The sequence below is a fragment of the Theropithecus gelada genome, chromosome 4 (genome assembly GCF_003255815.1).
Source record: "Theropithecus gelada isolate Dixy chromosome 4, Tgel_1.0, whole genome shotgun sequence".
NCBI classification, from domain to species: domain Eukaryota; kingdom Metazoa; phylum Chordata; class Mammalia; order Primates; family Cercopithecidae; genus Theropithecus; species Theropithecus gelada.
The window spans coordinates 72187384-72213034 of NC_037671.1; the positions used below are offsets into that span (position 1 = coordinate 72187384).

The 25651-nt window shown below is 41.8% G+C and overlaps 1 protein-coding gene across 3 annotated transcripts in view; it reads right to left on the minus strand.

Moving 5' to 3' along the window:
* Positions 1 to 8163: 8163 nt before the first annotated feature.
* KHDC1 (KH domain containing 1) overlaps positions 8164 to 25651 on the minus strand; it is a 67871-nt gene continuing 50383 nt past the window's right edge. For all 3 annotated transcript variants that reach the window (XM_025383673.1, XM_025383672.1, XM_025383671.1), the window contains 3 exons: positions 9256 to 9380; positions 8905 to 9087; positions 8164 to 8580 (listed from right to left, as the gene is read on the minus strand). In XM_025383673.1, the coding sequence (XP_025239458.1) occupies positions 8381 to 8580; positions 8905 to 9087; positions 9256 to 9367 (495 nt within the window). In that variant the 5' untranslated portion in view covers positions 9368 to 9380 and the 3' untranslated portion in view covers positions 8164 to 8380. The remainder of the gene's footprint in view (positions 8581 to 8904; positions 9088 to 9255; positions 9381 to 25651) is intronic.

The window sequence follows — 25651 nt, forward strand, 5'->3', positions numbered from 1 at the left end:
GGGTTCGCTATGTTGCCCAGGTAGGTCTCAAACTCCTGGGCTCAAGAGATCCTCCTGGCTCAGCCTCCAAAGCACTGGGACTGTAGGCATGAGGCACTGCACCCGGCCTGACTGTAGAGTTTTTAAAAAGCAGAAAAATACAAAAATGTTAACGAATATGCACTCGAATGAAATATAGTTTCTATTGCATCCTACATGAGTTTCTCAAGATTCCTTATATGTGAACAAATAGATAATCTATGAGAAATTGACAGCTTCAAATGTATGGGTTTCATTTAGCATGCCTTCTCATGTTCTCAGGTCATAAATCCATTTCTTATTCAGTGGCTCCATCACGCTGTCAATCTCTGGCTGTCAGTTGCACTTTTTCAACTCCCATGTGACGTCAAAACATAGGAAAATAGAATCCTGTTTAGTGTTGATGGACACTAACTTCTTTTTTTTTTTTTTTTGAGACGGAGTCTTGCTCAGTCGCCCAGGCTGGAGTGCAGTGGCCAGATCTTGGCTCACTGCAAGCTCCGCCTCCCGGGTTTACGCCATTCTCCTGCCTCAGCCTCCGGAGTAGCGCCCGCCACCACGCCCGGCTAGTTTTTTGTATTTTTTTAGTAGAGACGGGGTTTCACAGTGTTAGCCAGGATGGTCTCGATCTCGTGACCTCGTGATCCGCCCGTCTCAGCCTCCCAAAGTGCTGGGATTACAGGCTTGAGCCACCGCGCCCGGCCGATGGACACTAACTTCTAACATCAATTTAACTCCAGGTGATTAGTTTAGACTAATCGTGATAATCCCATTCCCCTTGCCAGTGATTGCTTTAGGAAATGGCACATGTCCCAGTTTTGAAATGAAGTAAAACCTAAAGGAGGCTTCCAGCAGAGGGGTTGTCTCATTTCTGAAGAGAGACACACATCTTCTTTCCTTCTCCTGGTGTTTATGGTGGGATATGATTTTGGAAATGGCTACAAGTATTTTGCTACCAACCTGAAGAGGAAGCCAACACAAGGTGGAAAGGGAGCCCTTGGCATAATATGCCTGGAATGCCTGCTATTGGCAATAATACAGTGCTTTCCTAACATCCAACTGGACCAGTGTTTCCTGTTATTTGCTGTTCAAAGCATGCTACATGATTCTGGTCCCTTTTACATACTTCTCTCATTTTGATTGAGATCAGCAATGTTCCACTTTCCAAGGAGGGAGAATGAACTGCAGGTAACCAATGTTTTATCACATAAAACCTCAAGAGTGAAAAGCACAAAATATATCTTGATTATTTTCATTTATAGCACTTTCCAAGTCATATAATATTAAACATCAAAGAATTTATAATCAAAATGTATATGCAGTAATTCTGGCCCTATTGAGTACCAAAAAAACTAATACTATAGAATAATCCTTACCACTCTATCTGGCAGCCAATAATTAATTAATTAATTAATTGAGAAAAATTCCTTTTATAAGTTAAAGATCAAAGCCCTTCAGTTGGAACTCTCTTGCTGTGTATCTTGCTCTCAAGCTGGAGTGCAATGGTGTGATCATAGCTCACAGCAGCCTCAAACTCCTGGGCTCAAGTTATTCTCCCACCTCAGCCTCCCGAGTAGCCAGGACTATAGGTGCACACCACCACACTCAGCTAATTTTTTATTTTTTGTTTTTGTAGAGACAAGGTCTCACCATCTTGTCAGGCTGATCTCAAACTCCTAGGCTCAAGCAATCCTCCTTCCTGTGCCTCCCAAAGTGCTGGGATTACACGTGTGAGCCACTTTGCCTGACCTCAAATGGATTTTTAAACGGTTTGCTTGTTTATCACAATGATTGCTCATTCACTGATTGAGTAATCTGCCTTTTCCACATTAATCTGAATCACCTTTTTTATCAAATATTAAATTTTTATGCATATATGTGGCTGAATATTTGGTTTTCTATTCTATTCCATTGATTTGTCTTTCCATTCATGCACTAATAAAACACAGTCTTTTATTTGCTAAAGTTTTGTACTATTTAGAACATGGATAGGACTAACTCTTTTTCTTTTTTTTAATTTTACTTTAAGTTCTGGGATACACATGCAGAATGTGCAGGTTTGTTACATAGGTATACCTGTGCCCTGGTGTTTTGCTGCACCCATAAACCCCTTATCTAGGTTTTAAGCCCTGCATACATTCAGTATTTGTGCCGATGCTCTCCCTCCCCTTGCTCATCACCCCGACAGGCCCAGATGTGTGTCCATGTGTTCTCACTGTTCAACTACCTCTTATCAGTGAGAACATGCAGTGTTTGGTTCTGTTCCCATGTTAGTTTGCTGAGAATGATGGCTCCCAGCTGCATCCATGTCCCTGCAAAGGACATGAATTCCTTCTTTTTTATGGCTGCATAGTATTCCGTGGTGTCTATGTACCACATTTTCTTTATCCAGTCTATCACTGATGGGCATTTGGGTTAGTTCCAAGTCTTTGCTATTGTAAATAGTACTGCAATAAATATATGTGTACATGTGTCTTTATAATAGAATGATTTATAATCCTTTGGGTATATACCCAGTAATGGGATTGCTGGGTCAAATGGTATTTCTGGTTCTAGATCCTTGAGGAATCGCCACCCTGTCTTCCAAAATTTCTCATGCCTGTTTTTTGTATAGGTCGTGGTTTAGAAATCTTTTTTTTTTTTTTTTTTGAGACGGATTTTTGCACTTGTTGACCAGGCTGGAGTACACTGTCGCGATCTCGGCTCACGGCAACCTCTGCCTCCCGGGTTCAAGCAATTCTCTTGCCTCAGCCTTCCCAGTAGCTGGGATTACAGGCGTGCACCACCACGCCCAGCTAATTTTTGCATTTTTAGTAGAAACGGGGTTTCACCATGTTGGCCAGGCTGGTTTCAAACTCCTCACCTCAGATGACCTAACCGCCTCCACCACCCACAATGCTGGTATTATAGGTGTGAGCTACTTCGCCCAGCCAGGAATCATTTTTACATGGCTCTAAAATATCAAAAAAAAATTATATTTTCTTACACATAAAATTATGTAAAATTCATTTTGTGTTTATAAAGTTTTATTGGGACAGAGCAGTATCCATCATTTATGTATTACTTCTGACTAATTTTGCACTGTAATCATTGTGTGAGTAGTTTTGACAGAGACTGCATGACACAGAACATAAAATATTTACTATCTGGCCGTTTATAGAAAAAGCTTGCCTGACTATTGCTCTGAATCACCAGGAAGAGCTAATTTACTTTGAATACTCTGATATCTATAAAAAAAATTTCCAACAAAATCATTACTTAAGGATACAATTTTTTTTTTTTTTGGAGAAAGAATAGTTTTGCTCTGTTGCACAGGCTGGAGTGCAACGGCACCATCTCGGCTCACTGCAACCTCCACCTCCTGGGATCAAGCAATTCTCCTGCCTCAGCCTCTCAAGTAGCTGGGATTACACCATGCCCAGCTAACTTTTGTATTTTTAGTACAGACGAGGTTTCACCATGTCGGCCAGGCTGGTCTCAAACTCCAGACCTCAGGTGATCCATCCACCTTGGCCTCCCAAAGTGCTGGGATTACAGGCATGAGCCACCATGCTTGGAGGATATGATTTAATTTAAATTTTTTTTGGTCGTAGAACTGTGTACTTCCTTCAGTGCAAAATAGCTGAATCTATGACTTTACCATAGTTGCACTCATTAAAACGTGATTTCCTCATGTCCAAAACAGAATGAAAAGACATTAAAATATTTCCGATTAATTATGTTTATATTTTCCAGTGTACATTCAGTAATACTTAATAAATTAAGACAGGACTGAAACTTCCCATGGGTTAGCTATAAATGTTTTCCATCTAGTGGGCCAATGATTGGCCTTATATATTACCTATAGTATTTTTCTCTACTATAGGTTCTCTGATTCAACATTAAGTCTAAGTGTCCTTGATCATAATTTTTTATTTTATTATATTTATTGGATTTATCCCCAGTGTATTTCTCAGGTTTGACAGAAATATCACTGCAGGCCAGGCACAGAGGTTCACAAATGTAATCCCAGCATTTTGGGAGGCCAAGGTGGGCAGATAACTTGAGCTCAGGAGTCCAAGACCAGCCTGGCCAACTGGTGAAATCCCTTGTCTACAAAAACTATAACAATTATGCAGGCTTGGTGGTGTGCAACTGTAATCCCAGCTACTCAGGAGGCTGAGGTGGGAACATAACTGCAGCCCAAGAGTTTGAGGCTGCTGTGAACTATGATCATACTACCGCACTCCAGCCTGGGTGACAGAGGCTCTGTCTCCAGAAAATAATAAAATTACATTAAAAATATATATATATCCTGAGAGTTACACCTGATGTAAATGACGAGTTGAAGAGTGCTGACGAGTTGATGGGTGCAGCACACCAACATGACACATGTATACATATGTAACAAACCTGCGTGTTGTGCACATGTACCCTAGAACTTAAAGTATAATAAAAAGATATATATATATAAAAAATAAAAATAACAGAAATCCATTTGATCCATACTTAACGACCTAAATCAAATCACATCTCAAGAATACATTTAAAGAATACTATTTAAATGTAAAAAAGAAAACCCAAACCATGCCAGAGGAAACTATTACCAAATATTTTATATTTGGGATAAGGAGGACATTCCTAAGAACTAAACAAAATCCAGAGGCAATAAACTTAAAAAGATTCATGAATTCACCTCATAGACATTAAAAATCTACATAGCAAGTACCACCCAAACAATGTAAAAAACAAAGGACATACTGGAAAGAAGTATTTGTGGCTTATTTTACAAACAAAGCACTAATGTTTATAATATATCAAGAGGTACTACAAATCAATAACAACTTGATGGACAACAGCCTATATAGACAGGTCACAGAAAGTACAATATAAATTGTCTATACATATGAATGAAAAGGCATTGGGAAGCACATATGGGAATCCAATAAGAAGATATTCAGTGCCACTCGTAATAAGATAAATGCAAGTTAAAATAGCACTAAGAAACCATTTTTCATCTATTGATAAGACTGAAAAAATTAAAAATATTTGATATTATTGGTGAGAGTGTAAGGAAATAAGATGCTCATACACATGTGGTAGAAGTATAAATTGTCAACAATTAGGAAGGAAACTTGGCTATATCCCTTAATGTACTTTTAATAATTTATCCCACAGATATATTCACACATGTGCAAAATGACATATACACACTGCAGTGCTGCAGTATAGTTTGTTACAACATAAGGTTGGAAATGACCTAAAAGCCAATCCATATGGAATGGGTTGAATGCTATATCCATACAATGGAAGACTATATAGCTATAAGAAATTATGAGAAAGTGTTTCTGCTCTAAAATGCAACCATCTGCAAGACCTATTGTTAAGTTTTTAAAAAGGCAAGGTGCTAAAGAGTATATTGTATGATGCAATCTGTATATAAAAAAGAAAAATTGTATATGTGTATTTATCTGAGAACCAAAGGTATACAAGGAATTCGAAACAGATTTCCTACAAGAAATGATACTGTATTGCTGAAGGACAGGATTTGGAGGGTATCTTTCTCACTAAAAGCATTTTTCAAATTTTTAACCCAATAAAGAAATTATATATTCAAAAAACAAAATTTTACATTTAAATGAAAATGACACAGCTGATATTCAATTATTGGTTCAGTATAATAAAAAGTAGTTCCACATAGAGAACATATCTTAAGGCTTCAGAGGACATTCTCTATGAGAAAATAAATATTGACCTTATTGAACAGAAAATATGGTAGCAAAACACACACGTACACACACACACAAATCCATTTAGCATCATTATTGGGTTTTTGGTGTTTTTTGCTTTGTTTTGTTTGTTTTTGAGATGGAGTCTCACTGTCTCCCAGGCTGAAGTGCAGTAGCATGATCTTGGCTCACTGCAACCTCTGCCTCCCAGGTTTAAGTGTTTCTCATGCCTCAGCCTCCTGAGTAGCTGAGATTACAGGCATCCACTGCCACACCCAGCTAATTTTTGTATTTTTCATAGAGACAGGTTTTTGTCATGTTGGCCAGGTGGTCTCGAACTCCTGACCTCAAGTGACCTGCCTGCCTCGGCCTCCCAAAGTGCTAGGATTACAGGTGTGAGCCATCGCACCCAGCCTGTTGTGGTTGTTTTCGCTCTTTTTTTTTTTCCTCCAGTTTCCCCAAGAAAATGCTTCAGACAGGGATCCTTCAGCGGGATCATTGCTTATAGGTCATTAGAAAATGACAGCTCGGCTGGGCGCAGTGGCTCACGCCTGTAATCCCAGCACTTTGGGAGGTTGAGGCAGGTGGATCACTTGAGGCCAATAGCCCGAGACCAGCCTGGCCAACATGGCAAAACCTCATCTGTACTAAAACTACAACATATTAGCCGGGCGTGGTGGCATGCTTGTAACCCCACTGCAATCCCAGGGAGACTGAGGCATGAGACTCGCTTGAACCTGGGAGACAGGGGTTGCAGTGAGCTGAGATCATGCCACTGCACTCCAGCCTAGGCGACAGAGCAAGATTCCATCTAAAGAAGAAAGAGAGAGAGAGAGAAAGAGAGAGAGAAAGAAGAAAGAAAGAAGGAAAGAAGGAAGGAAGGAAGGAGAAAGAAAGAGAGAAAGAGAGGAAGGAAGGAAGGAAGGAAGGAAGGAAGGAAGGAAGGAAGGAAGGAAGGAAGGAAGGAAGGAAGGAAGGAAGGAAGGAAGGAAGGGAGGGAGGAAGGGAGGAAAGAAGGAAGGAAAAAGAAAGAAAGAAAGAGAAAGAAAGAGAGAGAGAGAAAGAAAGAAAACATCGGCTCAGACTCCTTAAACTGTACTAAAGTATACACAGATCTTTTGCCAGAAGTTTGATTGGAGTTAGAAATACTATGGTACCCTTGACAATCATGAGATTTTTCCCTAGGAAATTTTTAGTAAAAGCAATGTTGATTATTGTCCAAAGGTCAGGGATATACATTTATCTTTTTATGCCTAGCAAGTTAGAATGTGCTTCACTCCTTTACAGGTTCTTTTTATTTCAATATTAGAATACATTCCTAGCCATTAAAAAGACTTTCATTCATTTTTCAACAAATAATTATTAAGGCACTGGGCTAGGCCTCAGGACTAACTGAACAATTCACTTCTAGAAAGAAAAAAGTGGCCATTATGTGTAGACAATTTATTTTGGCAGTCTGTATGACAGTCTATAAACCTGAATTTTTTTTTTTTTTTTTTTTTGAGACAGAGTCTCACTCTGTCGCCTATGCTGGAGTGTGGTGGCATGATCTTGGCTTACTGCAACCTCCGCCTCCCAGGCTCAAGCAATGCTGCAACCCCAGTGCCCACTTTAAGCAGCTGGGATGACAGGTGTGTGCCACCACACCAGGTTAATTTTTTGTGTTCTTGGGTGAGACAGGGTTTCACCATGTTACCCAGGCTGGCCTCCAACCTGAGCCCTTCTTGGCCTCCCAAAGTGCTAGGATTGCAAGCATGAGCCATAGTGTTTGACTACTATAACCTGAATTCTTTCAACATTTTCTCTAAGTGTTTTTCTACTGTGAATATGATATTTTAACTTTTATTTGGCAATTGGCCTTGTGGAAACCATGTAATTAGTAAATCTTGCTGGCTTCAAATTATGTTCCAAATTCAACCACTTCCTAACACTTCAGCCACTCCACTCTGGTCCAAGTCACCATCGTCACTCTCCTAGGGTACTGCAATTGCCTCATTATTAAGATACAGGCTGCTGGAGAAGGGGCAAATTTGAAGAGGAAGAGTTCTACTGAGGACAGGTTTAGCTTGCCATAATCTTGCCTAGAGAGATCCACATATAGACTTGGCAATCAGAAAATGTTCTTCAATGGAGTTTCAGGAATCCTTCGTATTTAATTCATGGCATGAGGGACTTCAAAACCCATTGCTCCCTGAAAACCACCCCCTCCACCCCCACCCACAAACTTGGGCAATCAGGGACAATGCTGGCTACCTCATGTTCACCAGATTCCCTGGTTGCCTACTTCACCAGGTAGTTGGGGTAGGAACACTTTCCATCTCTATCTGGACCCTTCCTCCCACCTTTCCGTTCTCCCCATTTGTGTGCACTTGAAGGTCCAGGAAAATCCTGGGGTGAATAAGTTCATCCTAAGGAAAGAGGACAGCACATCGAAGGCTTTGCATCATAGGTAGCTTATTTTATTGGATTGCTTTGCCAATAACACTTTCTTACATTCGGGAGACTTCCCTCAGACACATGTCTACAAGACCTGAGAGGGACAGGTCCCAGCCACAAATTCAAACTTTCTTCAGTGTCTTTCATGTCTTTCTCACCAAAAGCGAAGCCAAGACTTCTCCTCTCATCCCCGCTTCCCAGAGGAGATCAGTCCTTAATTACGGATACAGTGAACTCAAATGGAATCCCGAACAACCAATCACTTGGTAAGGGGAAGGCTGAGGAACGCTAAGACAGATGGTTCCACTTATCCTGGGAGCCAAAGACAGGTCTCCAGTGTACGGTGGCACACTAATGGAAGTGACCAGGTCATCATTGGTCAGGGGCTGGCTTCGGACATGTTCCAGCATCTCCAGGCCTGCAAAAGATGTGCCCAGGGCTAATGAACCAGGGCCCATAACTAGGGCCCATTGGCGGGCCTGGACTCCATCAGGGAGGCTGCAGGGAGGATGTCACCCCAGCCCAGGCCTTCCAAGGTAACCCATTTACACCTCCCAGCTACCTTCTCCACCTTAAGCAATCTCATGCCACAAAAAAATGAGCACTTTTCTTCCCAATGGACTCTGGGAAGTACCTGGATTCCCTAGCCACAAAGGGATTCTTCAAGAATCCAAGATACCACACAACTTAGCCAGAACTCCACCACCAAGTCCAAAACCACAGTTCAGCCAAGAATACCTACCTCGAGCATGATGATAGGAGTCCTGGCTCCCCACGCAACAGAACATGTGCAGCAGCCACTGCCTTGCCCTATGTGGTCCGACTACAGTCACACGAGTCTGGCCTGTAGCTGTGAACCAACTCTCCAGCTGAATAAGGGTGTGGCTGTGCACCTCAATGCAGCGAAGGTATGTGTCATCGTGCCCTGTGAGCATAAGAGGTGAGAGGAGGGTCTGTCAAGCACCAGCCCTTGGGGAGTCGGGAGGTGGCCTTGGGGGAACGGATGTGTGACTGATGAAGGTGGAAAAGGAGGAAAAGATTGAAAACCGAGAAGACAAGGATTAAGGCGGGGACGTTAGCAAGGGCCACTCACCAAAGATGAGCTCCTCCTGGTCCTCTTCCATGTGGAACACCATTGGAGCATGAAAGTTTTCAGGCAGGGTCCACCACGGCTTCTTGCTGAGAGCACTAGTTCCCATGTCCATGCTCTGCTCCGACCTGATACAGAATAAGGACAAGTCCAAGAAATTGGTTAGCAAAAGACTTGGAAAAGTGAGGGAGGGCCTAGGCTCTGTCCTTAACATAGGAACCCAACAACCTGCCCCTTGGACTACCTTAGGGTGAGTGTACAATCCTGGTAGCTCTTCCCAAGATAATTCATTCCAAGTAATTATCTGTTCTGAGCTTAATCCTTTCATGCCAAACTTAATCTTATTTGATTAGTGCTTGCCTTTCTAATGCCCCGGAATCAAAATATTTCTTCACTCTAAATCCAAAGGATTTGGGAGCAGATCTACTGGGTATGAACCAGGGCAGGGGTTGAAAGATAGAGGTGCAGGAAGTCTTCAAATGGGCTCCCTAGATTTGCACAGGTGCTGGCAGTCACCCAATGACCACATGGTGTATTCCAACAAGACGGAGTTTGGTGTGCTGCATCAAGGGAGAGCAAACAACATAGGAAAATAAACTTTACAGAAACAGAAGACTGTTGTAGGGAGCTGATTGTAGAAGTTGAATAGGTGAATCTAAGAAGTGTTTAGGGAGTAGGGGCCAGTTTTCTAAAATGGGGCAATTTGGTGATGATCCTGGTAAATTTATCTAGGAAGGGAAGTAAAGAGATTAATGTGGTCTTCATTGCAGAATGTTCTCTCTCTCTGGTTTCAAATATAGTTACAGATGGACTTTCTACATCTTGTTGCGTGACAATCACTGAGCAACCTTGACTGGTTAAAATATTTAGCAGGAGATGTTTATGTTTGGTAGGGAAGATTCAACTATGCCTCTCAGCTCCCAACTACAAGTTCCTAGGTGCTTTTTCACTCTTCAGCCTCCCCTTTTGACCAAAGACAAAGTCAGCCATCAGGACTTTCATCTGGGCGTTCAGATCTACACCACTGTCAGAATCCACTTGTCACAAGTTTATCCAGAGAACGTTCTCTGCATCTGCATACAGTTGGTCCCTCATGTACATTTTTCGCATAAGATACATAGTGAATGTATAATGACTGCACAGTAGCATTTAAGGCTGAACAAGATGTACTAGTGAAATTCAGGTAAGTAATGGAAACAAAATAGCTATTAATCCTAGCAATAGGTTGCAAAAACAAATAACTAGATTTCAAAACCAGACCATGAAATCATGTCCCAACTCCATCTGAATCTGTTCTAGAGAGACAGGTAGTCTTTTAACTTTCCCATAAAACTGTTCTGCCTGAACAGTAATGTTTTAGGGGGGTGCTGCAAACAGCATTTGCTATCAAACAAAAGCTGTCCTTGGCTAGCCAAGAAGAAACCAAAAACTATGAAATCATTCAAAACCACCATGAAACTTTAAGCTAGGTTGCTGGACCTCCAGAAAAGAAGTAGTGTCATCTATTGATTTCTGCTGGGACCAGAGACACATTTTGGATCACCTTTTCTAGTCATATTATTCCTATTACTGGAATTGGAGCTCCCAGAGTATAGATGAAGAGGGAGTCGGTCATCTCTCCTGGAAGGTCTCCTGAATAGTCCATACTTGCCTCATTTTAGGTCTGGGTACCTTTCTCAGAGAAACATCATTTCCTATAGGAGTAGATGTTTAAAATATTGAAAAATATTATTAATATAATAGTCTAAAGCTCACTCCATATTACACTAGATAAGTTTGTATAATGATCAGGTGACCTGATATCCACATAAAAAGTAGTGCCTTAGTGCTGCACAAACTGAAAGGGGTATGGGATGTGTAAGTGTCATTTATCACAGTGAGAGCAGGACAATTAATTCTTCAACATGTGAACATAGCTTGAGTGGAGGCTGGGGAGTCACTGAAGATTAAGGACTAGCATTGCAAGGAGAGACTCAATACATTATTGCAATAATGTCAGCAGACATCCTTTGTTGTTTCAGGTCAGTGTTCAATACTGATAAAACTGAAGGTAAAAATTAATACTGTCAAGAAAATTCAAATTCCAGAAGAAACGTATAGAAGAAAATCTACCTTTTGAAGTGTTGAATACCTATTAAATTTTTGTTAGTAGAATCAGGTAGAGGATAAAAACTGCATTAGTCAGTTAGATTTAAAACAATAAATCGGGGAGTGGCGACTCATGCCTGTAATCCTAGCACTTTGGGAGGCCAGGGCAGGGGGTTGGGGGTGGGGGATAAGCCAAGATTTTGAGACCAGATCCGGCAACAAAGCAAGACTTCGTCTTTACTAAAAACTAAAAAAAATAGCCAGGTGAGGTGCTGTACAACTGTAGTCCCAGCTATTCGGGAGGCTGAGGTGGGAAAATTGCTTGAGCCTGTAGTGAGTTAGTATCACAGCACTACAGCCTGGGTGACAGAGCAAGACCCTGTCTCTTAAAATATAATGATAAAAATTTAAAAACAATAGCTATAGTCTGCAAAAAAAGCACAAGAAAGTTTTGCCTTTCCTTAGGTGGCATGGAAATTCTGTACTACAGAAGATTAAGATAAAATATAATTTGTGAAAGAATCTTAAAAACTGTTCATTGGCCTCTAGGGGACAACTAGGCACTTTGATAACCAGAGCAAAATTTTTAAAGGAAGGCAAAGATACCAGAACATGTATCTTGTTTTATTGTCTTGGGTGAAAGTGTCTACTTGGTATCATCAACAGCTTGATCTGAAGCTATTGGTTTGGTCGTCTTCTTCTGAAGATCATTCTTCTGGAAGATACTTAAGAATCCTCAGTTTATGGTTCCTCAGTGAATTCCTTTCCATTGAGGACAAGGGTAGTTTTTCCTCTGATTTTTAGAAGTCTTTTCCAAAAGACTAAATCTTCAGATTTCTAGTCATACAGAGACTAATTAGATGGATATTTGGGGAAGATTGTTGTTACCTATTAAAAGCTAGATGCATCAAATGAATCCTTTGTAGTATTTAGAAATGTGAGCTTGTGATATGGCAGAGTACAGGTTCAAGAAGTGAATTCCTAACTGCATGGAGTAGCCTATGGATCCCAGAAGGAGTTGATATTGCCATTGAGGCTAATTAGCAATTCCCAAGCCATGGAAGTTCAAGTCTTGCAGAGCATTCTCAAATTTAGTGTTAGAATTCATTTTTTTTCTTTCTAATTGTTCTAAATATTCATTTGGTACAGCAAGTGTGTTTATTATTGTTAAAAGGCATTTTGGGCCGGGCGCGGTGGCTCAAGCCTGTAATCCCAGCACTTTGGGAGGCCGAGACGGGCGGATCACGAGGTCAGGAGATCGAGACCATCCTGGCTAACATGGTGAAACCCCGTCTCTACTAAAAAAATACAAAAAACTAGCCGGGCGCGGTGGCGGGCGCCTGTAGTTCCAGCTACTCGGGAGGCTGAGGCAGGAGAATGGCGGGAACCCGGGAGGCGGAGCTTGCAGTGAGCTGAGATCCGGCCACTGCACTCCAGCCTGGGCGACAGAGCGAGACTCCGTCTCAAAAAAAAAAAAAAAAAAAAAAAGGCATTTTGGAGCTTTTTTTATAACAGTCATGGGAAACGTGTGCCACACACACCCCCACCACCCAATCACTGAAGAACACGTTGGAATTCCTTAAGTCCAGAATAACAGTCAGGCAATTTTATCAGCAAAACCTTGGCTGTCTATCAGGAATATCCTCAATCCATTCTGTAGATAAGCAGACAATGACTAGAATGTATTTACAAACCATAAGTATGGCAACTGCTTTGGTTAGTGCTACTTGTTTAGCATGGTGGTAAATTATTTCCTCAGGATTCCGGGTTATCAGACTTTGAATGAATCTCCATTTTATTATATGGCTACCCCCTTAGGTAACAGCAAAGCTTCTAAAAGTTCTTTAATTTCTTGCCTTTTTTTTTTTTTTTGAGACGGAGTCTCGCTCTGTCACCCAGGCTGGAGTGTGGTGGCCGGATCTCAGCTCACTGCAAGCTCCGCCTCCCGGGTTCACGCCATTCTCCTGCCTCAGCCTCCCGAGTAGCTGGGACTACAGGCGCNTCCACCCGTCTCGGCCTCCCAAAGTGCTGGGATTACAGGCTTGAGCCACCGCACCCGGCCAATTTCTTGTCATTTTTAATGAGACTTCCACAAGAGGTCAGAAAAACCTCTTAATTTCCAAAGTTTTCTGATATGGAGCAACTCATTACATATCTACTGCCTATATAAATATTTGCTTTTTTTTTTTTTAAGCAGGTCCCTCCACCACTCAGAAATATTACCTCTTTTAATCTCTCCTTTGCTGAATGAAGGAGAACTATTCAGCCACTTGAGCTAATTTAACTTATGGGAGAAGGTCATACACCAACAGTAAATTTAGAATCGTGATAGCATAGAATACTTGAAAAATTCTAGTTTACATTTCTAAACATTAATTATTAACAAGAAAATCTATATCTATCTCTCTCTCTCTCTATATATATATATATTTTTTTTTTTTTGAGACGGAGTCTCGCTCTGTCGCCAAGGCTGGGGTGCAGTGGCCGGATCTCAGCTCACTGCAAGCTCCGCCTCCCGGGTTTACGCCATTCTCCTGCCTCAGCCTCCTGAGTAGCTGGGACTACAGGCACCCGCCACCTCACCCGGCTAGTTTTTCGTATTTTTTAGTAGAGACAGGGTTTCACCGTGTTAGCCAGGATGGTCTCGATCTCCTGACCTCGTGATCCGCCCATCTCGGCCTCCCAAAGTGCTGGGATTACAGGCTTGAGCCACCGCGCCCAGCCAAAACATCAATATTTTAAAAAGAATTTTCCAAAATATCTATAAAACGCATGGACAGTTCCCTAGAACAGGTCAGATGATCACAAACACTCCCTTCTCAAGTAAGAGAAGGAGAATTGTCATGAGAGTTAAGGAGGGCACTAACAAATCCCCAGGAACTTTAATTTACCCCATAAAGTATATTATGAATGTCACCAACTGATAAATGACAAAGACATTTTCTTTTTTATAATCAAGGTCTTAACAGTTATATGCCAGTCTATAAAATAAACAAGATTTTTTAATTTTAGAAGTACACATCATTTTATTACAAATAACCTAAAAAAATTTTTTTTCTTTTGACTTGTCAGTTTTTTATGTTATTCTAAGCTTGGTAACCAAAAGAACACTCATAATATGTTTGAGTCATTCAAAATTTGCAGAACATCAAGCAAACCTGAATATTCCTTTTTATATATAAATTAAAAGAGCAAACATTTTTATTAACAGTGGTCATTCCAAGAAACCAAAATAAAAGGCATCCTAATAGTTTGGTTATTTTGCACATTGGGTTTGAATTTCGGAAAAAAAAAATAAGTCAACTTTTTTTTTCTTTTTTTTTTTTTTTTTGAGACACACTTTTGGTCTTTTCGCCCAGGCTGGAGTGCAACAGCACGATCTCGATTCACTGTAACCTCTGCCTCCTGGGTTCAAGCAATTCTTCTGCCTCAGCCTCCTGAGTAGCTGGGATGACAGGCATGCACCACCACGCCCAGCTAATTTTTGTATTTTTAATAGAGACGGGGTTTCACCATGTCGGCCAGGCTTGTCTGGAACTCCTGACCTCAGATGATCCACCCACCTGAGCCTCCCAAAGTGCTGGAATTACAGGCATAAGCCACAGCACCCAGCCCAACATGTTTTAGAATAGAGCAGTAGTGGTTGAAATGTATGCATGTGGGATGAATTCTGAGATAGAGCCCTCAGGACTTTCTGATTTCAAGATTTGGGGCAAGTAGCTCCAAAATAAAACATTTTTAAAAATTTGATTCCATATTTCCCCCAGTGTCTTTCCACCTCTTCATCCTGCAGCTGTGGCAGCAGCGACAGCAGTTACCCCAACCTGAGGCTGCACCCTGGGTAATACCCATAAGCCCCCTCAGCTGAGCCCCTTTCTGTGCCCCACAGACATCCATCTGAAAGAATCAAATGGACGGCCGGGCGCAGTGGCTCACGCCTGTAATCCCAGTACTTTGGGAGGCTGAGGCAGGCAGATCACCTGAGGTCAGAAGTTCGAGACCAGCCTGGCCAGCATGGTGAAACCCCATCTCTACTAAAAATACAAAAATTAGCTGGGCATAGTGGTGTGCATCTGTAATCTCAGCTACTCGGGAGGCTGCGGTAGGAGAATTGCTTGACCTGGGAGGTGGAGGTTGCAGTGAGTGGAGATTGCACCACTGTACTCCAGCTTGGGCAATAGAGCAAGAATCCATCTCAAAAAAAAAAATCAAGTGGAAGAGGTATCCCCTTGCAAGAAGGAGATTAAGTCACACTTGCTGCTTCCTCTCAGTCAGAAAACGGGGTGCAGCAAGCTAGGACCACCAGGTGGCCCTGAGAAAACACTAACACGCACTCCTTTCCTGTTGCAGGCTGTTTCCCCAAGAGTGGAGAGAAATGTGAATGCCTCCAACAAGTCTGTTCAGGGACAGCAGTGGAGTCCCAGACCTGGCACCAGGTCCTGGTCCTCCCTCCAGGTAAGGCAGCGAGACTGGCTATATTGGGTTTTGGTAGTGGGAGACAGACCTGAGGAGGGAGCCTGGGTGGACTACTGTGAGAAATACGAGACCACATGTGCATCTCCTGGAAAATCATTTTGCACAGTCCTGAAATTGAGAGCTTGGAGCATCCCCCTTCCTGCTCCCTCTTTCCTTCCCCTCTCTCCCACGTCTTCTACTTTAATCTGATGTTCCATTTTTCTCTTTCTCTCTCTCTGCTCTGTCTCTCCTCTCTCTGTCCGTCTCTGTCTCCTCTCTCTTCTCTCTCTCATCTTCCCTTCTTCCCCTTCCTTCCTCTCTCCTTCCTCCTGGTTTTCTTTCCCCTGTGAGAGGAGACTGCCTTTTCTCAGAGAAAAGACGTAGGATGAAGTAAACAAAGATTTCTTTCTGTCCAGAGGGAAAAATAAGATAGAATATACGATCTGAGAAAATTAGAGTACAGAATGCAATTAAACAGAAAAGAGGTAGTTAACAAGATATCCCAGCCCCTTGGTCAGTGAGGGGAAGCATTAGGTGTGACTTAATCTCCCTCTTCCAAGAGGCTACCTCTGCCACTTGATTCTTTCAAATGAACAAATATTAACCAACAATCCAATCCACTTTTAATTGCTTAATTACTGGTCCTTTTAAGTGCCAACCATCTGACTTTTCCTGTTTCCATCTGTCCTGTGGCGCTATTTGGTATTGCATATCAGTGTTAATGTCTGAACTTTAAGGGATTTTTTGAAGAAAAAACTTATAAATAAATTATTACATTCCTGAGGTTTTCTGGTATGGCCTTTATGTTGGGAGGCAAAAATAAAAAAATAAAAGGTAAAGGTTCAAAACATTTATTTATAAGTGACATCAGTGTTAACAGGACACTTGGATTTCTATTGAGAAAGCTAATCTTCTAATTAGCTTTGTGTACATGTTGATAATCACTTTCTCAATTATTAACCCTTTGGTGAAATAAAGAAACCATTTCACTTTTGTGTTAAAGCTTAAAAAATAAAAAAATCCAGCTCACCAATGTGGTGGCTACCAGGAAGCTGAGGCAGGAGGATTGCTTGAACTCAGGAGTTCAAGGTGTGTTATGATCATGCCATTGCACTCCAGCCGAGGTGAGAGTGAAATCCACTCTCTTGGTGAAAAAAAAAATTATATTCAACATTTAAAAATTATCTTTCAAAAACAACAAAGCACTTATGTACTGGGAAGGGGTGGCTGCCAGCTAGGGCCAGCTGGTGCCACTGGAAAAATTATTCATGCATAATTATCAAAATAATATTATACAAAGTACCATATAGGACCAGAAACAGAGTCAGAGATAGTGTGCAGTAAGTTGTCTATTGCTACTTATGCACAATCTTGGTTACCTCACATTTTAGAGCAATAAAAAAAGGAAAGATTTGCAAGTGTAACACATGGAGTAAGTAATCATCTTTATTTTGTATATTCATGGGAAGGTGCACACACACAGGAAAGAGAGGAGCCCTGGTGCTCTTGGCTTTGCCTGTCCCTGCTGGATGTGGACTCACAGCAAGACGGACACATCTGAAACCAAAAGTGTCAATAACTTTCTGATGGTAAAGGGGTTTTTATTTTTGTTTTTATTTTATTTATTTATTTATTTATTTATTTATTTATTTGAGACAGAGTCTCTCTCTATTGCCCAGGCTGGAGTGCAGTGGCACAATCTCGGCTCACTGCAAACTCCACTTCCCAGGTTCACGCCATTCTCCTGCCTCAGCCTCCTGAGTAACTGGGACTATTGGCGCTCGCCACTGCGCCCAGCTAATTTTTTGTATTTTTAGTAGAGTTGGGGTTTCACCGTGTTAGCCAGGATGGTCTCGATCTCCTGACCTCGTGATCCGCCCACCTCGACCTCCCAAAGTGCTGGGATTACAGGCATGAGCCACCGCGCCCGGCCTATTTTTGTTTTTATTATTTTGTTTTGTTTTCAGAGACAGGGTCTTGCCCTATTGCCCAGGCCAGAGAATAGTGTCATGATCATAGCTCATTGCAGTCTCAAACTCCTGGGCTCAAGTGATCCTCCCGACTCAGCTGCCCAAAGCACTGGGATTATAGGCATGAGACACTGCACCCAGCCTGATTGTAGAGTATTTAAAAAGCAGGAATATGTTAACAAATATGCACTCAAATAAAATATAGTTTCTATTGCATCCTACATGAGTTCTCAAGATTCCTTACACTTGAACAAATAGATAATCTATGAGAAATTGGCAGCTTCAAATGTATGAGTTTCATTTAGCATAGCTTCTCATGTTCCCAGGTCATAAATCCATTCCTTATTCAGTGGCTCCATCACTCTGTCAATCTCTGGCTGACAGTTGCAGTTTTTCAACTCCCACATGATGTCAAAACATAGAAAAAGAACTCTGCTTAGTGCTGATGGACACTAACTCCTAACATCAATTTAATTCCAGGTGATTAGACTAATCATGATAATCTAATTCCCCTTGCCAGTGATTGCTTTAGGAAATGGCACATGTCCCAGTTTTGAAATGAAGTAAAACCTAAAGGAGGCTTCCAGCAGAGGTTGTCTCATTTCTGAAGAGAGACACAAAAAAGAACTTGTCTCTTCTTTCCTTCTCACAGTGTTTATAGCAGGATATGATTTTGGAATCAGCTACAAGTATTTTGCTACCAACCTGAAGAGGAAGCCAACACAAAGTGGAAAGGGAGGCAAACCAAGAAACTGAATTTGAGCCCTTGGCATAATATGCCTAGAATGCCTGCTATTGGCAATAATACAGTGCTTTATTAGCATCCAACTGGACCAGTGTTTCCTGTTACTTGCGGTTCAAAGCATGCTACATAATTCTGGTCCCTTTTACATACTTCTCTCATTTTGATTGAGATCAGCAATGTTCCACTTTCCAAGGAGGGAGAATGAACTGTAGGTAGCAATGTTTTATCACATAAAACCTCAAGAGTGAAAAGCACAAAGTATATCTTGATTATTTTCATTCATAAGCACTTTCCAAGTTATATAATATTAAGCATCACATAATTTTTTTTTTTTTGATATGGAGTCTCACTCTGTTGCCCAGGCTGCAGTGCAGTGGCACAATCTTGGCTCACTGCAACCTCCACCTCCCGGGTTCAAGGAATTCTCCTGTCTCAGCCTCCTGAGTAGCTGGGATTACAAGCGTGCTAATTTTTGTATTTTTAGTAGAAACAGGTTTTGCTATGTCGGCCAGACTGGTGTCATCAAACTCCTGACCTCAAGCGATCCACCCGCCTCGGCCTCCCAAAGTTCTGGGATTACAGGCTGAGCCACTGTGCCCACCCTAGCATCAAATAATTTATAATTAAAATGTATATGCAGTAGTTCTGGCCTTATTGAGTACCAAAAAACTAATATTATAGAAAAATCCTTACCACTTTATCGTGTAGCGAAAAATAAATAAATGAGAGAAAAAGTCCTATTTATACATTAAAAATCAAAGTCCTTCAGTTGGAATTATCTTACTATGTAGCTTGCTGGAGAGAAATCCTATTAATACAACTAGTATGAGAAAGTCTGCAGTGATATTTCTATCAAACCTGAGAAAATACACTGGGAATAGCTTCAATAAATTTAATAAAAGTCAAAAAATTATTCTCAAGGACACTAGACTTAATGTTGAATCAAAGAACCTATAGCAAACAAAAATACTATAGAAAGCCAATCATCGGCCCTCTAACCTAAACATGTACCAGAAAAATATTTACATCTAATGCATAAAAAGTTTCACTCCCATCTGAATTTTTAAGTATCACTGAATGTATACCGGAAAATATAAACATAAAAAGAAATGTTTCAATGTCTTCTATTTTGGACATGAGAAAACTCACATAATTGCAACTGTACTAAAACCATAGATTCAGCTATTTCGCACTCAAGGAAGTACACAGTTTGATGACAAAAATAATTTAAATTAAATCTTATCCTTTTTTTAAAAAATGTTCTTTTTCTTTTTCTTTTCTTTCTTTTTTTTTTTTCTGAGACAGGGTCTCGTTCTGTCCTCCATGCTGGAGTACAGTAGCAAGATCACAGCTCACTGCACCCTTAGCCTTCCGGACTCATTCAATCCTCCCATCTCAGCCTCCTGAGTAGCCCAGGCTGATCTTGAACTACTGGGGTCAAGAGATTGGCCCATTTCAGCCTCCCAAAGTAGAGGGATTATAGGCATAAGCCACAGGGCCCAGGCCTTGGCCTAAATCATCCTTTTTTTAAATTTTTAATTCTTTTCCAACACGGTCTCACCGTGTCACGCAGGCTGGACTGCAGTGGTGGAATCTGGGTTCACTGCAACCTCCACCTCCCAGGCTCAAACAATTCTTATGCCTCAGCCTCCTGGGTAGCTGGCACTACAGGCCTGAGCCACCACGCCCAGCTAATTTTCCTATTTTTTGTAGAGATGGGGGTCTCCCTATGTTGCCCAGGCTGATCTCTAACTTGTGGGCTCAAGCAATCTGCCTTCCTCAGCCTCCCAAACTGGAGGGATTACAGGTGTGAGCCACTGCGCTGGCCCTAAATCATATCCTAATAATTATTTCGTTGAAAATTTTTCTACAGATATCACAATGTATTTAGAGTAAATTAGCTCTTCTGGTAAGTTAGAGCAATTGTCAGACAAACATTTTCTATAAAAGGCCAGACAGTAAATATTTTATACTCTGTGGCATGAAGTCTGTGTCAAAACCAGCCTCACTCAGGCTGGGTTCAATGGCTCACACCTGTAATCCCAGCACTTTGGGAGGCCAAGGCAGGTGGTTCGCTTTGAACTCAGCAGCTGGAGACCAGCCTGGGCAACATGGCAAAACCCCATTTCTTCAAAAGACAAAAAATAAATAAATAAATAAATAAATAGAATTTTAAAAATTAAAAAAAAAAAAAATTAGCCAACCATGGTGGCTCATGACTATAGTCACAGCTACTCAGGAGTCTGAGGCTGGAGAACGGCCTGAGACAGGTAAGCGAAGATTGCAGTGAGCTGAGATCATGCCACTGCACTGCAGCCTGGGCAACAGACTGAGATCCTACCTCGAAAAAAAAAAAATAAATTATCCACTCATCGAATGCAGTGCAAAAGGGGTCAGAGGCAATACATAAATGATGGGTACTGCTCTGTCCCAATAAAACTTTATTTAGGCTGGGCGCGGTGGCTCACGCCTGTAATCCCAGCACTCTGGGAAGCCGAGGCGGACGGATCACAAGGTCAGGAGATCGAGACCATCCTGGCTAACAGGGTGAAACCCCGTCTCTACTAAAAATACAAAAAAGCCGGGCGTGGTGGCGGGCGCCTGTAGTCCCAGCTACTCGGGAGGCTGAGGCAGGAGAATGGCGTGAACCCGGAAGGCGGAGCTTGCAGTGAGCCGAGATCGCGCCACTGCATTCCAGCCTGGGAGACACAGCGAGACTCCGTCTCAAAAAATAAATTAAAAAAAAACAAAAACCTTTATTTATAAACACAAACTGAATTTTATATAATTTTATGTCATAAAAGATCATCCTTTTGATTTTTTAAACCATGTAAAAATTTTAAAGTAATTCCTAAACTACAAGTTCTACAAAAAACAGGCATGAAAAAGGCTTAGTCCTATCCATGTACTAAATAGTACAATACTTCAATAAATAAAAGGCTATAATTTTATTAATGCATGAAAAGACCAATCAATGAAATAGAACAGAAAACCAAAAATACACCCATATATATACATAGAAATTTAATAAAGGAGACAATTCAAATTACTGTGGAAAAGGCAGACTACTCAATCAAGGATTGAATTATCATTGGAATAAACAGGTTAACCTATTAAAAATCCATCTGAGGCCAGGTACAGTGGGGCACACCTGTAATCTCAGCACTCTGGAAGGTAAAGGAGGGAGGATCACTTGAGCCAAGGAGCTTGAGATGAGCCTGGGCAAGACGGTGAAACCTTGTCTCCACAAAAATAAAAATAATTGAAAAATTGGCCAGGCATAGTGGTCCATGCCTGTAGTCCCAGCTGCTCAGGAGATTGAGGTGGGAAGATAACTGGAGCCCAGGAATTTGAGGCTGCAGTGAGCTTTGATCACACCACTGCACTCCAGCCTGGGTGACAGAGTGAGGCTCTGTCTCCAAAAACAACAACAACAACAACAAACAATAAAATTAGATTTAAATATATATGTAAAATAATAAAAATAATAAAAATTCATTTGAACTATACCTAACAACCTAAATCGAATCACACCTCAGGAACATCAAACATTTAAATGTAAAAAAGAAAACTCAAACCATACCAGAGGAAACCATTAGCAAATATTTTACAGTCATGGAATAAGGAGGGCATTCCTAAGAATGAAACAAAATCCACAGACAATAAACATAAAAAGATTCAGGCTGGGCACAGTGACTCATGCCTGTAATCCCAGCACTTTGGGAGGCCAAGGTGGGTGGATCACTTGAGGTCAGGAGTTTGAGACCAGCCTGGCCAACATGGAGAAACCCCATCTCTACTAAAAATACAAAAATTAGCTAGGCGTGGTGCTGCGTGCCTGTAATCCCAGCTCCTAGGGAGGCTGAGGCAGGAGAATCACTTGAGCCAGGGGGGCAGAGGTTGCAGTGAGCTGAGATTGGACCACTGCACTGCAGCCTGGGCAACAGAATGAGACTCTGTCTTAAAATTTAAAAATAGGCCGGGCGCGGTGGCTCAAGCCTGTAATCCCAGCACTTTGGGAGGCCGAGGCGGGTGGATCACGAGGTCAGGAGATCGAGACCATCCTGGCTAACATGGTGAAACCCCGTCTCTACTAAAAAAAATACAAAAAACTAGCCGGGTGTGGTGGCGGGCGCCTGTAGTCCCAGCTACTCGGAGGCTGAGGCGGGAGAATGGCGTGAACCCGGGAGGCGGAGCTTGCAGTGAGCCGAGATCGCGCCACTGCGCTCCAGCCTGGGCGACAGAGCGTGACTCCGTCTCAAAAAAAAAAAAAAAATTAAAAAATAAATAAATAAATAAAAGACTACATAGCTATAAGAAATTACGAGAAAGTGTTTCTGCTCTAAAATGCAACCACCCACAAGATATATTAAGTTAAAAAATGGCCAGGTGCTAAAGAGTGTACTGTATGATGCCATCTATACACAAAAAGGAAGAAAAGAAATTGTGTATGTGTATTTATCTGAGAACTAAGGGTACACAATAAATTAGAAACAGGTTTTTTACAGCCGGGCGTGGTGGCTCACGCCTATAATCCCAGCACTTTGGGAGGCCAAGGCGGGCGGATCACAAGGTCAGGAGATCGAGACCATCCTGGCTAACACAGTGAAACCCTATCTCTACTAAAAATACAAAAAATTAGCCAGGCATGGTGTCAGGTGCCTGTAGTCCCAGCTACTCGGGAGGCTGAGGCAAGAGAATGACCTGGGAGGCGGAGTTTGCAGTGAGCCGAGATTGCCCCACTGCACTCCAGCTTGAGGGACAACAGCGAGAGTCCGTCTCAAAAAGAAAAAAGCAAAAATGCCGGGCGCGGTGGCTCAAGCCTGTAATCCCAGCACTTTGGGAGGCCGAGGCGGGTGGATCACAAGGTCAGGAGATCGAGACTATCCTGGCTAACATGGTGAAACCCCGTCTCTACTAAAAATACAAAAAACTAGCCGGGCGCGGTAGCGGGCGCCTGTAGTCCCAGCTACTTGGGAGGCTGAGGCGGGAGAATGGCGTGAACCGCGGGGGCGGAGCTTGCAGTGAGCCGAGATCGCGCCACTGCACTCCAGCCTGGGAGACACAGTGAGACTCCGTCTCAAAAAAAAAAGAAAAAAGCAAAAAAAAAAAAAAAAAAAGAAACAGGTTTCTTACAAGAAATGATACTGTATAACTGACAGACAGGATTTGGCGAGTATCTTTTTCATTAAAAGCACTTTTTGAATTTTGAACGCAATAAAGATATTATATATTCAAAAAACAAAATTTTAAATTCAAATGAAAATGACTTATCTGAATTTTTTTCAATTATTGGTTTACTAAAAAAAAAAAATAATAATAAGGTTTTTTTTTTTTTTTGGAGACAGGGTCTCTCACTCTGTCACCCAGGCTGGAGGGCAGTAGTCAGATGCTTGGCTCACTGCAGCCTCTGCCTCCTAGGTTCAAGCAATTCTCCCACCTCAGCCTCCTGAGTAGCTGGGATTATAGGGGCATGTCACTACGTCCAGATAATTTTTGCGTTTTTAATAGAGACAAGGTTTCATCATGTTGGCCAGGCTGGTCTTGAACTCCTGACTTCAGGTGATCCACCCCCCACCACCACTTCTTGGCCTCCCAAAGTGCTGGGATTACAGGTGTTAGCCACAACTCCTGGCTTTTTTTTTTTTTTTTTTTAACCAGTTTCCTCAAGAAAATGCTTCAGGCAAGCATCCTTTAGTGGGATTATTGCTTGCGGTCATTAGAAAGTGACAGGTCGCCGGGCGCGGTGGCTCAAGCCTGTAATCCCAGCACTTTGGGAGGCCGAGGCGGGCGGATCACAAGGTCAGGAGATCGAGACCATCCTGGCTAACACGGTGAAACCCCGTCTCTACTAAAACTACAAAAAACTAGCCGGGTGAGGTGGCGGGCGCCTGTAGTCCCAGCTACGCGGGAGGCTGAGGCAGGAGAATGGCGTAAACCCAGGAGGCGGAGCTTGCAGTGAGCCAAGATCGCGCCACTGCACTCCAGCCTGGGGGACAGAGCGAGACTCCGTCTCAAAAAAAAAAGAAAGTGACAGGTCACACCAGGCACGTTGGCTCATGCCTGCAATCCCAGCACTTTGGGAGGCCGAGGCAGGCAGATCACCTGAGGTCGGGAGTTCAAGACCAGCCTGGCCAACATAGTGAAACTCCATCTCTACTAAAAATACAAAAATTAACTGGGTGCGGTGGCAGGTCCCTTTCATCCCAGCTACTCAGGAGGCTGAGGCTGGAGAATCGCTTGAACCTGGGAGGTGGAGGTTGCAGTGAGCCAAGATCGCGCCACTGCACTCCAGCCTGGGTAACAGAGTGAGACCCTGTTTCAAAAAAAAAAAAAAAAAAGGTGATAGGTCAGACTCCTTAAACTACACTAAGTTTATACAGATCTTTATGAGAAGAAGTATTTTCTAGAAATTTGTGTAATAAAAACTAGCACAGAGCCATGATTGTCGAGCCTGAAGTTTGAATGGAGTTAGAAATACTGTGGTACCTTAGACAATCATGAGATTCTTCCCTAGGAATGTTTTAGTAAAATCAAAGTGGATTACTTTCCAAAGGTCAGGCATATACATTTATCTCCTTAGGCTTAGTAATTTAGAATGTGCTTCACTCCTTTACAGGTCCTTTTTTATTCAGTATTAGAATAAATTCCTAGCCATTAAGAAGACTTTCATTCATTTATTCAACAAATAATTATTTAGTGCCTACTATTTGGCAGGTGCTGTGCTAGGCCTCAGGAGCATTATAACATTGAACAATTCATTTCTAGAAAATAGCTTCATTGAACAACTGTTGAGTATATTATTTATAAACTTATAGAAAATATTATTCTCATTAAAAAATGGCCATTATGTGTAGACAATTTTTATTGGCAGTCTGTGAACAATCTGAACTCTTTCAACATTTGCTTTATAGACTTGCTTTAGATATAAGCCAGTCAGGCAGTCTGGCGTTACAAATGATATTTAGTCATCAAAAAGCAGCAGGATAGAAAGTTCTTAAAACTATTAACAGACAGTTTACCATGGTAGGAGAAGGGTGCCTGTCAGTTGGTAAGACATTTCCACGTGTCTCATCTTATATAATCCACACTCCTGTTATCCCCATTTTACTATCAGGAAACTGATTTTAAGGTAAGTTTC